General features: G+C 32.8%; 2 protein-coding genes across 2 annotated transcripts; both read left to right on the top strand.

Moving 5' to 3' along the window:
- Window positions 1-4097: 4097 nt before the first annotated feature.
- HELRODRAFT_143653 (hypothetical protein) lies at window positions 4098-4526 on the top strand (the record flags this gene model as incomplete). Its single annotated transcript, XM_009016967.1, has 1 exon — window positions 4098-4526. A coding segment is annotated over one exon (429 nt), but the record flags the coding sequence as incomplete, so codon positions are not given.
- Window positions 4527-4866: 340 nt separating this feature from the next.
- HELRODRAFT_159925 (hypothetical protein) lies at window positions 4867-6930 on the top strand (the record flags this gene model as incomplete). The annotated part of the gene is made up of 1 exon (XM_009016968.1): window positions 4867-6930. One exon carries the CDS (start codon window positions 4867-4869, stop codon window positions 6928-6930), a length of 2064 nt encoding a protein of 687 aa, XP_009015216.1.
- Between the last annotated feature and the right edge of the window lie 12607 nt (window positions 6931-19537).

Below are 19537 nucleotides of genomic sequence, written 5' to 3' on the forward strand. Positions count from 1 at the left end.
AAAAATGTAGGCAAATATGCAACCAAATATGTAAACAAACAGACAAACAAACAAAAAACAACTCAGCAAAACATAAACATATAGGCCCAACATGAAACTCACGTACACATAAACAAACATCTTCGAATGCCTATGGAATAGACTGTAGACAATGTTTAAATGTAAACAATGTTTTAATGCTTCTACGTTTACACCCACCGACACATGCACACACACACACACACACACACACACACAATCACACACACAATCACACACACACACATACACACACATCACAAAGGCCGTCATACGCAAATTCATGCATATGCAATAAATTGGATCATATCACTTTTTATACTTGAAGTCCAAAAGAGCACAATAACAAGAAAACACACACACACAAACACACGCACACACACGCACACACACACACACCACACACACATATAAATATATATTATATAGATTTATATTACATGCAAACGTGCGTGAGATTAAGCAGGCAATCATGCATAATTCCATCTACTGCATCTCTTCCATAGAAACATGTTTGTTTGTATGTATCAATCTATCAGTCCATCCATTTTTTATTCATTCATTTATTCACTCTTTCATTCACTTATACATTCATTTTCTCATTCATTCACTTATCTATTTTTTTCATTCCTTCATTCATTCATTCTATATTTCATTTAGTTAATCGTTCGTTGGTTAGTACTTACATTCATTAATTCATTCATTTATTGTCTTATTTTTTCATTAATTCACTCGTTTGTTTGTTCGTTCATTCGTTTATTTTTTTATTCTTTCATTCTTTCACTCATTCATTCATTCATTCCACTTACAAAAATAATCATACATACAATATCATTTTGCCCATCAGTTCATCAATAACATCTACCTACACATGCAAGAAAAAAGCATTCAAGATATATAAAGATACAAAAAAATACAAAAAGATACAAACGTACTGATATACACAAACATATACAAAAAGATACAAACATACTGACATACACAAACATACACATACATATACAAACAGATACAGACATAGAGATACAGATCAACACAAACATAAACAAAAAGATACAAACATGTTGATATACACAAACTTAAACACAAAGATACAAACATTCCGAAACACATGGAGATGAAAACATACACACTTATACACACAAACATACAGAAACATACTCAAAAATATACAAACGTACGCAAACATACACAGACACATACATACACAGACAACCACGCACACATTCATGCATCTCTTAATCGCATACAGATAAGCAGCAACATCCCGGAAGAACAATACTAAGACTGCTCCTGACGCTACTACAACTACTACTGCAGCTATTACCACCACCACTACTACTACTACCAATACCACTACTACCACTATTACTGTGTCTCTTACACTTTTACTGTTACTAATATTATTATTATTATTATTATTATTATTATTATTATTATTATTATTATTAATACTATCACTACTAAAAGTAATCGGAAAAATTTGTTGTTGTGCAGTTTGCATAGGGAAGAATAAAATAGATTTAGAAATTATGATGTAGAGAGAAAGAGAAAAAAAGAGAGAAAAAGAGAAAGAGAGAGAAAAAGAAAGAGAGGCACAGAAAGAAAAAAAGAGGCACACAGAGAGAAAGAAAGAGAGAGAGAGAAAGAGAGAGAGAGAGAGAGAAAGAGAGAGAGAGAGAGAGAGAGAAAGGCACACAGAGAGAAAAAGAGGCACACAGAGAAAAAAAGAGGCACACAGAGTGAAAGAAAGAAAGAGAGAGAGAAAAAACAGTGAGAGTGAATAGTGAAGAAGATGCATATATAGATAGATGAAGATATATAAAGATATGAAGATGAAAAGAGGAAAAAAGGGAAATAAAGGAAGAGAGAGAGAAAGAGAGAGAGAGAGAGAGAGGGGAAGAGAAAGAATGAGGAAATGAGAGAAAAAATAAAAAATAAATGAAACAACAAAACGTAAATTTTCAAATAGAAAGGAAAAATTGTTTAACGTTTGAGGCAGATTGCGGCCCGGGAATTAAACTATACACACGCGCAGTTATATCATGATATACACGCGCGCAGTTATATCATGATAGATAACGTATGATAGCAGGTATGAAGATAGATGGATTAATCAAAAAATGGATAGGTGAATAATTGAATGAATGTAGCAATAGAGATTGAGTGGAAGTAAAAAGAGACGTAGAGAGAAGAATGCTTATGATGCAATGATAGAATGACTGATGAGTAATTAAAATGAAACCCTAAAAAGTTGAATTAATATAACAAATGGGAGATCAAGTAAATGAAAAATAAAAAAAAGAAAGAAAGATAAAGAGAGAGAGAGAGAGAAAGAGAGAGAGACAGAGAGAGAAAAAGAGAAAAAAGAATGCTTATATGAAATAGCGCTTAAAATATGCCGGAAAAAGATCCAGTTCAACAAAATGGAATGCAAATGAAGAAGCGAAAAAGTTTCTCATATTAAACAGAAATTTTTTTAAGCGACGAGAATGAAATAAGAATAAAAATAAAATGTAATTGGAGTGTCAGTATGATTAAAATTTTGAAAGCATTATTAATAATTTTTCATATTTGTCATTATAAATAACATTTTTATTACATTTATACATACATACACGGACACGCACACACATACACACAAACACGCACGTACACCTGTAACACTAAAACAAAAAAAAAATAAAATAAAAACTTGAAACTTGTAGGAGAAGGAAAATTACTTGAGAAATAAAATAAAACAGAGAAACGAGACGAAACGAATGTAAATTGGTTTATAACGAGAAGATGGAATTAGCATGAAATTGACAAAAACAAAACACGAAAAACAAAATAACACAAAAATATTAACGATAATATGGTGGGAGTTAGTTAAGAGCAATAAGTTAGAGATAGAGAAAGAGTGAGAAAGAGAGAGAGAAAGTGAGAGAGAGAAAAAGAGAGAAAACGAATCAGACGCGTATACTGATCTATACTACAGACAGACGAACAGTCAAAAAGACAGACAGGGAAGCAGACAGACAGGCACAAAGGCAGACACAAACAACAAAAGAAGGTGTAAAAAAGGATGTTTCTTTAGAGGTAAACAACTAAATTGAAATAAAGCGCGAACACTAAAAAAATGTGTTTGATATTTGATAAAATAAAACCTAAAAAAATGTAATAGAAATAATGATTAAAAATTAAATTTAGAAAGATAGAAAAAAGGATAATTAAAAAATTGACACACAAGTAGTAAAAAGTTGTTTGAAGCATCGAGAATCGTATTAATTTTCAAAATGCAAACAAACAACACAAACATAAAAACACACATGCAAACTTTCAGTTACAAAGACACACACACATGCATCCAAACATACAATTGAAACGAAACGAAACGGCAAACATACAAAGAAAGATTAAGACGCACGAAGCAAGCGCGCAAAATTGTTCATCTTTCGAATCGCCCTTCATTTGTCTTATCGTTTGGTACATCCAATAAAATTAATTGCCATTTATGTATCGATGTATGTGCGTGCGTGCGTGTGTTTGTATATACAATACATATATATATATACCCACACTTATTTATATATATATATACAGTTATATGAATGTATGTGTGTATGTTTGTTCGTGTGTGCATGTATGTATTAGCGCGTGTAAATATGAGTGTGTATGTTTTTGCCTGTTTGTGTTTTCTTCTTTTGTGTTTTTTGTCTGTGTACTTGTAAAATAATTTTTGCAAAAAAATTTAGTAGAGTTTCAGGATCAAAACGAAGTGTAGAAGCAGAATGAGTTGGTGACAATTTTTTCAATCATGTTCTCCTGGAATATTATGAGATTCATTTCTATGGTGATCTCTGCTTCTCTACTCGCTTATCAAATAAAATTTTATATTAATAATACATATTAACTATAAACAATTATTTCACAAAACTTTCATTAGAAACACTTTACACACGCACAGACAATTATAAACACGAGCGCGCACACACACACACATCCACACCCACTCACGTTCCAAACACACACATCCACACACACACCCACCCCACACACACACACACACACACACGTCTACAACACACCGACACCCAGGTTCCAAGATAAAAGCCCTGAGAGCAAAAACGAACACGTACATAAAGACGCCAGTTCGTGGCGAGGACCCCATCTTCGTGGTGACCGGCAGGCCCGATGACGTCATGGCCGCCAAGATGGAAATTCTCTCCGTGGCCGAACACTTCGACAACGTTGTTGCCCTCAATAAAATTAGACCGGAAATGCTCAACGATGACCCGTCGGGGTCAGCTAATCACGTGACCGTCAAAGTCAGAGTTCCGTATAGAGTAGTGGGGCTGTTAGTCGGACCGAAGGGGGCCACCATAAAACGGATACAACTGGACTCCCAGACGTACATTGTTACTCCGAGTCGAGATAAGGAGCCGATATTTGAGATCACCGGCACACCTGAAAACGTTGAGAGAGCCAAAGTGGAGATAGAAGGCTACATAGCTCTGAGGACGGGACTGGCGGAGCTGACGAACCCACAACATCAATCGAATCATCCCTTCCTCTGGCCAACCTGCGCTGAATTAGCCGCCATTTTGAGCGCTCAACTTCAGTTTTCAAATTCGCACGCAGCAACTTTCAACTCCAACCAGCAGAATGTCAACGGACTCCCATTGAACAACAACAGCAACAACAACGACAACCTCATAAACAGCAGCAATAATTGTACAACGAATAACAACAGCGCCTAACATTAATAACGGTAGCAACAACATCAATTTCAACAACAGCATCAACAGCGTCTTATCGTCAGCTAACTTATTAAACAGAACTAACACTAACAACAGCAACACCAACATGTTAGACCCAAGCTCATTCATACGCATGTTCAACTCGTTAGCATGTCAGAAGCCATTCAGCAGCAGCCTACCATCTCGAGTTGTTTCGCCTCTCTCCTGGACTCAACCGACCGGCAAAACCGATACCGACGATGCCGTCCAAGACTTCCTAACGATATACGGACCAAATAGAGATGTCCTGAAAAGCAGGATCGAAGATTTAAAAATATCGAACTTCGGTATATCAGGGTTTTTAAAGATGAATGCGTACAACGATGAGAACATCGGTTATAACGTAGATATCGGTAACAATGTCATTGCCAGCAGTTATAGCTGCGTTAATGGCAGCAACAGTAGCAGCAGCAACAGCAGCATCAACAACAATAACATTAACAACAATTCAAATAGTAATCGCGCCAATGAAAAATTTTATGATCCGCAAATAGAGAACTTCATTGAGAAAGACTTGCTGAATAGAGATTTTTTAAATTCGCTCGTCGCTCAAAACGAACTCACGTTCAATAACATTACCAACAACAGTAACATCAACAACAATTTCAGCAACAACAACAACAACAATTACAACGATTTTTTGAACGGTAGCTTTCAAAACTTCAACGTATGCGAGAATATTTACCACAGGAATGATGATGGTTTTGATTTATTGCAACTGTTTGCGAGACTTAACAACAACAACAGCAGCAGCAACAACAACAACAACAACAGCAACATCTACAATGACATCATCAACAACAACAACATTAGCAGCAACAACAACATTAGCAGCAACAACAAATTTGTTGCCAATCACGGCAGTATTAACGAAAACGATGATGATGACATCATCATCAACAACATCAACAACAACAACAACAACGTGAGAAATTACATGACTAATCAACTGAGCGATATTCTTAGTTACAACATTTACTCGCAAAACAACGTCAACAGCACACATTTTTACAACTCAACTAACAACAACAACAACTTCAATAACAGCAACAACAACAACAACAACTTCAATAGCATCACTGACATTAACAACAACAACTTAAACTCTATCCCACCCATCAACAAGCAAAAAAGTTTTTCTGGCTTTGACACACAAAACATAAACAACAACAAAATAACGCCAAACGGCAACAGAAAAAATGGTTATAACAACAACACAAACAACAACAGTATTAATTGCAGTGCGGACAATAAAGGCTTAGACTATTGTAAAAATTTTCACATCGTCAACAACAGCAACAGCGAAAACAACACCAACAACAACAACAACATAAATAACAACAACAACATACATAATCACAACAGCAGCAACAACAACAACAACAACGTACATAACCACAACAACAACAACGACAGCAACAACAACACCGTCAATATCATATATCCTTGCAACGGAGAGCGTCAAACAACAAGAATGACACCCTTCAAAAATCTTCCACATCGTCCCGACAGCAGCACAAGCCCACATCTTCTTCACGCGGAAATGACGTCAGCAAATTTTAATACATCAATCAACGCAAACTGTCCGCCGCATCAATTACATCAACAGCATCTTCAACTTAAACAACAACAACAACACCACCAACAACAACAACAACACAATCATCTAAGTAACAATGCGAGCAGTATCAGTAACAACAGCAGAAAGCACTCATATTCATGTGCAAATCACGACCCAGATCACTTACACAACAACATAAACAACAATTACAACACCAACAACACCAACACCGACAACAACTACATCAACAGCAACAACCTACCACACTCAAACAACTCACCACAGCTAAACAATCCAACGAACTTTATTAAAGTTCTGACCGAAACGACAGTACATTCTCGAAACCTTTCAGCAGCAGTAGCAGCAACATCAACAACATCAGCAGCTGTGGCAACAGCAGTTGTAGTAGCAACGACAGCAACTTCAGATCTGAATTTATTCGATGAGCGAACTAGCAGCAAGTATAGAGTGAATGGCGATCATGCGAGTTCAGCTTTCTCCGATCTGTCGTCATCGTCAAACTCAAACTCATCATCATCATCAAGTCCGACAGTGAGGAGCCAGTACTGATGATGATGATGATGACGTTGATGATGATAATGATGATGATGGCGGTGATGATGACGACGACGACGATGATGATGATGATGATGATCGTACGTGCATGAAAAAAAATTATTAATGGTTGCTCTGTCGGCAGCTGTTTGGTGATGATGATGATGAGTCAAGAGAATGACCTTGAAAAACCAAAAAAACAGCAACGAAAGTCAAAATGAGGATGATGATGATTGTGATGATGATGATTATGATGATGATTGTGATGATGATGGAGATGCTGGCACCGATTACAAAAATGGCGATGATGATGACGGGATGATATTGAAAGTTAGGATTTTCTATGAGGATGATGATGATGATGATGATGATGATGATGATGATGATGAGGACGATGATGACGATGACGGCAGTAGATAATGCAAATAATGATGATGATGATGGTGAAGATGGCTACAATGATGATGGTGATGATAATATTAAAGCAGAAAATTAATCTGGCTTTAATTAAAACAACATAAGATACAAACATATCGTTGCGTAAATCAATTGAGATCATCTGGAAGTCCTTTTTTTAAACTCCCATAACTCAAACAGCCATGAAAAAACATTAAGTCGGCATGGCCTTCAACAGATATAAGCAACATCAGTAACACCAATCACCATGATGACATCAACATGCCAAAACATCAATAGAAATGTTTAAAAATATATCGATCACATCAACAACCATAGCGCTCACAGAATTAATAACATTAATAACTATAACAGCATCAATATCGATTCTATGAACATCAACTCATCAACCAAAAACATTTCAACTCTCTCTTGGCCTAAGCATCAGATAACATCAAAAATCACTTCTTTGAAGAAATCGGTTTCTACAAATACCTGGTGAGTTTCAACGTTTAATTTATTCATTATTATTTACGATATATTTAAAAAATTTTCCTTTTTTATTTTTATTCCTTTTCAATTTTTTCTTTTTTTTCTCTTTCTTTAACTCTTACTCTCTCTCTCTCTCTCTCTCTTTCTCTCTCTTTCTCTCTCGAAATTAAAGTAATACACATCACACATCAAAAAACATATGGCACATTCCCCCATACACACCCACGTGATATTCCCAGATGATATGAGAAACGTTTCACGTAGAGGCATAATAAATTATATTATATTTTATTATTAATATTATAAGTTTTTTTAGATATTTAATATTTTCCTGTTAAAAAAAATTTTATAAATCATTAAAAAAAAACAGAAAAAATGTGTTTGTTTTGAGAGAGTAGATAAATATGCTACAAAATCGTAAGAATGCGCTATTTAATACTGCTATATCATCCTAGGAAAATAAATATAAACAATATGCAACCTTCTATCAAGAACAAGCACACAGAAGCATATTTAAGCAAATTTCCCAGGTTCACACATGCAAACACACACACACACACATACACACACACACGCACACACACACACGCACATATATATATATATATATATATATATATATATATATATATATAATTGGGTTCGATTGCTATTGTGGATATGACATGGAAGTATTTCAACATTCAGTGGCGCGCAAATAACAGTTGTGAAGATGATGTGGAAGAGGAGAAATAAAAGCACGTACAAACAAACACACACACAAACACACACACACAGACACATACACACACAAACATACACACACACACAAACATACACACACAAACATACACACAAACATACACACCTTACCCACACACACACATATAAATTTGCACATTTAAGCACACGCACAGCTGGTCTTTCATTAACACTTAATCAACTACACACACGCGCCAGTCACGCACGCACACACACACACGCGCACACACAACCACACACACAGACAAATTTTTTTTTGAAGAAATACTTTGAATACCTTGCATCGCGATTTTATGTGATGCTGTATCTTCTTGCCGGAAAAAATAATTTCTTATATTTTATTCATTTATTTGTTTGCTTATACGTTTGGATTGTTTTTTTGTTTGTTAATGTATTTATTTATTTATTTATTACTAATTACATTCTATTACTAATGGAATTATCATGGTATAAATACTAAATTAGTACTGCGATATCCTAAATAATATACATTTTTTACTAGCAAAGAACCGACAGATTCACATAGAATGATTCATTTTTTTCATATCCTCATACCATGGAATGTAATATTTGAGAATAAATAGACAGAATCTATGGCGAAAAAAAATTTCGTTTTTTCAGTTTTTATTTGATTAACTCTGGAAAAAAAATGTTTATGAAAAATATGAAATCACTTTAGAGTTTGGTCGTGAGTTTGTTTGTATATATTTATGTAGGTTTATGTCTGTATGTGTGTGTATGTTTGTATAGGCCTGCGTGTTGGAATGTGTTTGTGTGAGTTGTAGACTGTGACGTTTTGTATATTTAAATTAAAAAATTACGTAAAAAATATCATTTAGATGTGTAGGTAAGTGTCGTAATAAATAAATATACATGAATACAAATAAATAATTAAATTATTAATAATTATTAAAAAAATACAATAAATAGACTGTATTTTATCACAACATACCAAACAAAAAATACGTTCTTTTGATACAAAAGTTGTTTTTAACAAATACATAAAATTCATCGAATGCACAAACATACAAAGAGCGCATACATAAATAATGGTATTTATTGCACGTATGTGTGTATATATGTATGTATGTATGTATGTATGTATGAATGTGTATGTATGAATGTATGTATGTATGTATGTACGTATACATGTATGTATATTGACCGGTATGTACTGCACATAACGTTTATTTCATACATATAAACTCGATGAGCGTAGCATCCTATTGAGACGTTGTGGTTGTAGTAGTAGCCGCTATAGTAGTTGTAGTTGTTATGGTTGTAGTAATACTAATATGAACTGTAGTAATTAGTGGTAGCAATAGCAGTAGAGTTAATTGTAGTTATTAGTAATAGTTTTATAAGTAGTAGTAGTAGTAGCAGCAGCAGCAGCAGCAGCAGCAGTAGTAGTAGTAGTAGTAGTAGTAACAATAATAATAATAATAATAATAATAGTAGTAGTAGCAGTAGTAGTAGTATGATGCAGGCAGTATTCGAATTTTGAAATGTTTTCTGTTGAGTATTGTATATCAGATGCTATTTCCGCTCTGCTTGAATCCACATTGTTTTTAGTGAGGATGTTTTTAGTTGATGAAGTTTTTGTAGTAGTAGTAGAAATAGTAGTAGAAGTTATAGTAGCAGCAGCATCAGTTGGTGTAGTAGTAGTAGTAGCAGAAGTAATAGTGGTAGTAGCAACAACATGCAATCTAAGCAGTTGTAGCAGTAATAGTAGGAGTAGAAGTAGTAGTGTTAGTATTAGCAGTTTTATTATTAATAGCCAATAGTTTTTGCACAGTAATAGTAGTAATAATACTAGTAACAGAAGAAGTAGAAATAAGAGTAGTTTGTATGTACACCTAAATTTCTATGTACGTGTATGTGTGTTTGTTTGTATGTGTGTGTTTGTGTGTTTTTGTGTCTATGTTTGCCTGTGTACGTTAGCATGAATTGCACCTATGACATAAAATTGAACAGTTGGTAGGTATGTATGTACGCATGTGTGCACGTGCATTGTATGTATGTGTGTCTTTATTTGTATGAATGTACCTTTGTATATGCGTGTGTATGTGTGTGTGTATGCGTGTGTTTGTGCATATGTTCCATGCACAGGATGTGTATATTTATAACACGGTGCAATACTCCGATGTTTATGAACGGTTGAAAGCAACGTTCTACTTTGTTTACGCATAATTCAGTCATAATTCACAGCGCATGCATTGTATTAAGTGCATTAGTTAGGATGGCTCGTAATAATGCATTTGTATGTGCATGTATTTGTGAGTGTATATTCACACATACAAGTTATTTTTTCCTGACTATGCATGATTTCCGAATAATGTATCTTTAAGCAGTTTTCCAATATTATTCTTTGTTTGTTTAAGAATAAGTGTTTGTATTTCTATTGCCTTGAACGTTTTGTATTTATTTATCTTCCATTGGGATGGTATGTATGTGTGTATATGTGTGCGTGTATGTCTGTGAATGTATGGTACACACATTCACATACCCATGCAACACAAACACACACACACACAAACACACAAAAACTTATACGAGTATAAAACATAAAGAACGCATTGATATACACGCAATGTGTGTACATAAAATAAGTACGTAACGCAAAGGGTACGCGTACAATGGGTATGTACACAAAAGGGTCTGCGTGCATACAAAGGGTTTATTTGTACAGTTCGATGCATATACGTCTGTATGCAGGCAAACGTTCGCCAGTGTGATCATTGATATGACAAACAACGCCGAGTAGTGTACAATGTCGTTGGTAATAGTTGCCATCACAAAAGTAGTAGTAGTATTAGTTGCAGCTGTAGTAAGAGCTGCAAAAGTAGTAGCAGTAGTAGTATTAGTAGTTGTGACTGTAGTATTAATAATATTGGTGAATTTTATTGCTGGATTTGTACAGAGCCTCTCATGATTTGAATTCAGAAGTAGTGGTAGTAGTAGTGGTATTAGTAGTAGTAGCAGTAGTTCAGTATCAATTTGTTTTTTAATATAAAGCAAGTTTATTTTGCAATAGGTACTGTTGTAGTAATGAGTAAAAAAAATTATGACACAAATACATTTAGCATAATTTTTTATATTTACGACAATTTACAACTAAAAAGCATTATTAGCGATGTAACGATAAAAAATATAATAGTAGTAGTCGCAGCAGTCGTAGTAGTAGTGGTAGTAGTAGTAGTAGTAGTTGTTGTTGTTGTATCAAGTATCTTTCGTCTCTATTGATCTAAGAACTTGTGATGTACTTGGACATATTTTATATGAGTGGGAAGTGTGTGAAATTGAATACTTATTTGCATCTGCAGTACAGTACTTTAAGTAGAAAATAAGCACTGAGGAGGAGCTAATTGCAATTATCCCAGTGTCGAAGTGTAGGTAGTATTTTTAATATTCTAGATTTTAAGTAATAATGTCTGAAAAATGTTCGAGAATGACTGAAATACGATCTGCGTACGTAAATCACATTTGAGGTTAATTCAGATTTTGCGATCTTGGTATTTTAATTTTTCCTATTTAAAAGTTCAAGATTGAAAGAAAAATAGTTTAAAAATTGAATGAATAAATGTTTTGGGTATTTCATTTCAGAAAAGTTTGATCAACTAAAACGCTCATTCGTCAAACGCTGATCAAAATCGATCGCTTATAGCAAGCAGAGATCTTTTGAAATGACTCAAGCTCATCCATTTATTTCTATTTTTAAACCTATTTGTTACATATTTCTACTATTTTATATCATTTTCTATCGAAAAATAAAAAAAAGAGAAATATCTAAAAATAACCTTTCATATGTTGCTTGTGCTTCTGCTAAATGATAAAGATGACTACTTCTAAAAACAGAACTTTGAATTCTATTGAATTATTTTCTTTAATTGATATTGATTCATAGGACGAACTGCTTTTTTGGTCTGTGGCTATAATATTTTATTTGTGTATGTGTGTGTGTGTGGTATGTGTGTTTGTGTGTGTTTGCATCTATGTGGGTATGTGTGCGTGTGTGTGGTGTGTGTGTTTATGGCGTTTGTTTGGTGTGTTACCGTGAAGGCGTGTGTGTCTGTGTGTGTTTTTATCTGTAAACTAATAAGAAAAATTCTACCAATAATTATATATATATATATATTTTATTTATTATATTTTGTTTATTTAAAAAATATTTTAATTTTTTCATCCATTCAGTTTTTGATCATAAACATCTATTCAGGACAAAAACTCTAAAGACACAAGCAATAAACCATTATTAAGATCTGTAACGTGTCTTCGGAGACATTTTATTTGATAACGCTTAGGAATGGAGTTTAAGTAAGATGGTCCTAGCCTGCTATCTCCATGAGGCTGTTTCATCTTAAAACATTTGAAGAGGGTAAAAATTGAAAAAAAAATGTCATGTTTATGTTCCATTTGTTTATTTTTAAAGATTAAAAAAAATTTAAGTATTTTCAACTTTTTTTTTAGAGATTTAGGGGATTAAATTTAAAATTTTTATGCTAGCTCCATAGTCTCACAACATGTTTTAACAAATTTATGAAAATCATTAATGCAAATAATATTTATGTCGATGTAAATTTACAGAAATCTTTCTATATAAGTTGATTAATTTTTATTTTTTTTTTACTAAAACGCTTGAACAAACATTAAATGGAAACCGGCACGTATAACTTTTTTTTTATGGCAGAATGAAAGTCCGGTCCCACTGCTTTTAAAACATTTCTCCCATCATTTCATTCCATTTGCGCGATCATATAAACAACATTCCATAAACTTTCGGCGAACGCTACATTTCTACAAACCACTGGACATCAAACTGTGCATCTATTTTTATTGGAAAATAAAAATTTCTCTTACAACTCTCTCTTTAGCATTTGTTAGGCCGTTCCACCAACAAATGTATAGCTTATGTATGTAAATACACCTAATCCAATGCATCACTCATCACACTGTAAGGCACTTCAACCATTAGGGCCTTACGTCATTCCTGTGTCCGTTGTTGGGAGAAACATTTGTGACGTGTTAGTGTACTTAGCTTCAGGTAAATTTTTTTAGGAAAATTTTATGGTGACGAAATTCCAATATGTTAATTTAGCGTGTTGATTCTGTTCAGAAGCGATATATCTTGAAACTTAGGGTAATAATAGGTTCAGAATAATAATAATAATAATAATAATAGATCTATAAATTCATCAACCATGTATGTGATAGTATAAGTTACGAGCCATGCAAACGTTAAAATTTGATTATGCTTGCGTTTGAACCAGGTAGCTACGCAATCGATTAATGAAACAACAATCCAAACCAGTTTTTTCAAGGTTCAATTAAACCATCTTGCTTACATTTGATGTATTAATTTGTGACAAAAAGTTTCAAAATAGGCTAATAAAACTTAATTGAAATAATAGGCTAATCATTATTTTGCAAATAATAACATTTAGAAATGCGTTTATGTGTGATTTTATAATTCAATCTCTTAACAAGCAGCCCTCAACTTTCAGTTGAAAATACCAAATTATCAGATAAATTGACAGAAGAGAGAAATAAGAAAAAAAATTAGAAATTTGCCAACGCCATCATTCATCCCTCGTCTTCCAATTACCTTAATTGCCTGCAGAATTTCGCTCCAGGAATTTATTCTGAGAATAATTTTTGGCAGATCACAAAAAGAACCACAAACTATTTTGCAAAAAAAGTTTGTATGCATGTTCGTATGTAAGTACGTGTGTGTCTGTAAGTGTATGTATGTGTGTGTGTGTGTGTGTGTGTGTGTGTTTGTTTGTTTGTCTCTGTGTTGTGTGTTTTGTCTGCTTTCTTTAAAATGTTATTTTCATTACAAGCAATGCGATCTTTCAGCTGATCGATTCATTTACTTCCACACATTTGCATATATTGTTGAGAAGTTTTGTTAAGTTTTCTGAAAACTATTTTTCTCCCTGGTTTTCCAAAAGTGATTTTTCATATTTTTTTGGCATTTAAATTCAAAGTTTGAGCCAGGCCAAAGATTGTTTTGTAGTTTGTTAAATAATGTATGTTCCTAAGTTTAATTATTATTGTTATAGTTATTACTTGTTATCATTTGCTCATTTTTTGTTATTTATTTGTCTGTCTGCGAGTAGTTTGAACAACTGTTTGCAATGCTAAGAAGGGATGCGTTTTGTTTTCTTTGCAAGTTTATCAGTGCATTTTAGTTGCCTCTGCCTGAATTTTTTCCTCTGATCTCGCAAATGCAAATTTTTAACATACAGGCAATGTATCGAAACAGTCGCACATTCACTCTTTTTTTTTCTCTTTCTTTCTTTCGCTTTTTTTCTCTCCCTCTCTCGTTATCTCTCTTTCACTCTTTCTTTTTTTTTCTCTCTCTCTCTTTCCTTTTTCTCTATTTTACTTACATACACCCATAGATGATAAAAACATTTCATTAAATTATTTCACTTAATTATCTTCACCATCACCACCACCATCATCATTATTATCTTAATCATTTCCATTGTCATCTTCATCACCATCGTCATCATCATCATCATCATCGTCATCATCATCATCATCATCATTCTAGTTATTTATAAATTGAATCTCAAATAAGAGACAACTTATGTAGGTGTGAGTACAAAACAAATTAGTGGGATATATAAAAAGAAAAAACTTTCCAGTACTGCACTGAAGATAAAAAAAATTCAATGTTTTCTAGAATTATGATTAAATCTATTTGTTTATTCATTTTCTTTAATTTTTTAATACAAATATAAAAATCATAACCAGTATCCACCCCACACATCCACACACAAACATATACACACAGAGAAACACCTATACACAATAATACATATATATAGTTTTGTATCAAATTGTATATAATTATTCATTATTGATACATACCTGTATGTATATATATTTGAATGTTTTATTTGTGTATATATTTGTTTGTATGCGTGTGTACGTGTATATATATATATATATATATATATATATATATATATATATATGTGTGTGTGTGTGTGTGTGTGTGTACGTGTGCGTGCGTTTGTAATGCAACGAAGCCATGATTTTAAAGAAGTACTTTTCATCAACTGACATTTGATGTTGTTGTTGTTGTTGATGATGATGAGGGTGATGACGAAGATGACGATGGTGACGTTGATGATGATATTGTATCAGTCACTCATTTTATACAATTATGACAAACGGTGGCCTAGAGTACAAGAATTTTTCTTTTTAGGTTTCCGGTACAATTCTTTTTTTTGGATTGGTTGAAATAAAATTGATTTGAATTGAATTGAATATTAAGGGAGATGATAATTGCTGTTAATGAGGACAATGAAAACAATCACAAAATCATATACGGCAATATGAATAACAACAACAACAACATCAACAACAACAGCAGCAACAACAACAACAACAATAATAATAATAATAATAACAATAATAATAACAGCACAAAACCAACAACGAAACAAATATAAAATGCAAAAACTAACCAGAAAAAAAACGAAAAACAATCCAATCACAGCACTTGACAGAATGCTGATGTTTTTAATAAAACTGTCTCTCTCTCTTTCGCTCTCTCTCTCTCTCTTTCTTTTTCTCTTTCTCTTTTTCTTTCCCTCTCTCGCACTTTTTCTGAGACAAAATAAAAGAAGCGCAGAAAAAGATGAAGATAAAAAATTACTCCAAAAAGAAATTTTTTCTCCTGAAATGATTTTTTAAATAATTTTTTTCACAGTTGTTTTTTTTAATGTTGGTGTTTTTGTTTTTTTTCAAATTTATTTGTTTTTAAGTATCAGTATTTCACTGATGTTAGCTTTAAAATTATTCAATTTATACTTTTAGTTTGTTTTTATTTTTTAATATCTTCTCATCTATTGAAACAAAATTTAACTGAAAAGGTTTTTTAAAATGTTTTTGAGTTGAGTTGAAATGGTTTTTTTTAAATGTTTTTGATTTGAGTTAATAACAATTTGAATATCCAATAAACAATTTTTAGTTGATAAAAATATGTGTTTTCTATTATGAAATGAACGCAGAAGGCTGAACTTCTGAGAAATTCTAATGGAAAAAAAATATATTAAACAGAAAAAAAGTATAATCGAAAATATGATTTGAAAAAAAATCCGATTCATTTTTATAAATACATTTTCTGTTATTGCCGTTACTGCTAATACATTATCATCATACACATTACTACCTCAACTGCTACAAATACTACTATATATTACTGAAATACTAAGATTCAGGTGTGAAAGACGAAAATGGGGTAGAGGTTGAGTGTTCAGGTGATGTTCTGATGTGACAGTAACCGAGTTAGAGTGCATCATGTCATATATCGTATCGTATCGTATCGTGTATATATATTTAATGTATGGTATGGTATCGTATGGTATCGTATATGTGTAATGTGCGGATTCACGTGTATTTACATATGTTAGGGTTGATTCTTCTTAGAATGGTTCAAATACATAATAATCATTCTCTCTCTCTCTCTCTCTCTCTCTTTCTTTATCTCTTTTTCTCTCACCAAATTACCCACTCTCTCACTCACTTTCTCAGTCGCATGCCATTCCTTCTACAAACAAGATGAAAAATGTACAAAAATTTTTCTACTTCATTTCGCATAATTTGCATAAATAACACATAAGTTACTGGCGCGAACTAACACTTGCACAATATGATGTCTCAGATAGAAATTTTTTAAACTTCAATACAAGACTGAATAACTGTTTTAGCACCAACTCAGCCCACGGACAGTTATGAAAACAAATTTAAAACATTGAATTAAGAAACTGCATGTCAGCATATAACAAATACACCACGTTAACAGAACTCAGACAGACAACCCTCTAACCCACCAACCAACCAACCAACCAACCAACCAACCAACCAACCAACCAACCAACCAACCAACCAACCAACCAACCAACCAACCAACCAACCAACCAACCAACCAACCAACCAACCAACCAACCAACCAACCAACCAACCAACCAACCAACCAACCAACCAGCCAACCAACCAGCCAACCAACCAACCAACCAACCAACCAACCAACCAACCAACCAGCCAATCAACTAACCTCAAAAAAACCATCGAACCAGCCAACAAAGCAACCAACAAACAAACAGAAAACCTGCCTAGCCCCCAATATTAACCAACAAACAAACAGAAAACCTGCCTAGCTCCCAATATTTATGCTTATATATGAGTTTGAACCAGGGTCAGTCTCATTCACTCAATCATCCACATCATCGTCCGTCACGCCAGGACGCTCTTTATTGCGCTGGCTAGCCGCGCTCTTCTTTAGTTATTGTTTCTGTAATCTTCTATTCTTCCTCTGCCCATCTTCCTTTTTTTTAGTTTCAATTAAAACTCAATTAAATGGACGTTTTGTTGTGTTGATGAATGAAATTTTCATAAAGATTCACAATTTGCATTTTTACATTTTGAAACTCTTTGAATTGATAAATTCAATTTTACTGATCGAGTTTGAAATGATTTTTCATAATTGATAGAAGGAATTAATTGGTATGTAATTGGATGGTTTCTGCTGTTAAACAACCAACTTATTCGTTATAAATTCATTAAAATTATCAGTCAAATTAGTACTAACTCATTAGGTATTTATTTCACAGTGATGTCATATGAATCAAATTAATTTGCACCATATTTTAATAGAATTTCACAGTAAATTGTTTAAAACTAAAAAAAATATTTTATAAATGTGAAAAAAAATAATTATTAACATTTCAGACGCCAGGTGTCAGAGAACTAATAACATGGAGAGGAGGATGTATTGGCATTGCAATCAAGTTTGTACGTTGCGTGTGCGTACCTGCTCTACACACACACACATACACACACATAAACACACACCACACAGACAAACACAGACACACACACATACATACACACACACAGACAGACAAACATACATCCTAACTAACGGATTGACACTCATTCACTCACAGACTCCCAACTTATGCAAGTTTATCGTCTTCATGATTGTTGGCACTTATCATATCATCATCATCGTTAAAATTGCAGATTAAAATTGCACGATCATCATCTTTGACATCATCATCTCTGACATCATCATCTATACAGAATATCAGCTTAGGTTCCATACCTATTACTTATGTATATTAATTCGTTACATAAGTATTGTTACAATATAATTACACTGCTATCACAAGATGAATATTTATTATGATATTATTAAAAGATTATACTATATAAATATAAATATATATCATTATATATATATATATATATATATATATATATATATATATATGTGATATATGTCATAATAAGACACATATATATGATTGAGTGATTTTGGAAAATATACGTATTTTTGTGTAGATGCTTTTGAATCATATATACTGTATATATTATTTAGTACGTATATATATATATATATATATATATATATATATATATATAGAGAGAGAGAGAGAGAGAGAGAGAGAAAGAAAGAGAAAGAGAGAGAGAGAGTGAAAAAGAGAGAGAGGAAGAGAGAGAGAGAGATCCAATTTTCTTATCATCATATGCACATATAAGATTATTTTTATACCCAATATTTTCAAGCAAATTGTAACAAAATGCTTGTAAAAGTTTTCAAAGTTGACGGGTTAGAATATTACGAATCTTAAACATAAATAGCCATTTGATGCTTAATAAAGATGAATAAATAAATGAAATAGTAAATGATTTACAATAAATGAGTTATAATTAATGTAAAATTTTTTTGGCGGAAAATATTTTATCCAAAATTAAAACATTTTATCTATTTTTTTTTATTTAATGACAAAAATCTATTTATATTGTACTTGATGTCATATGAATCGATTATACACCACACGCAGACACACACACACACACAACGCGCACACACACATACGCACAACGAACACACACATACACACACACGCATATATATATATATATATATATATATATATATATATATATATATATATATATATGTGAACTT

This window comes from Helobdella robusta (genome assembly GCF_000326865.2).
Source record: "Helobdella robusta unplaced genomic scaffold HELROscaffold_2, whole genome shotgun sequence".
Lineage (NCBI taxonomy): Eukaryota > Metazoa > Annelida > Clitellata > Rhynchobdellida > Glossiphoniidae > Helobdella > Helobdella robusta.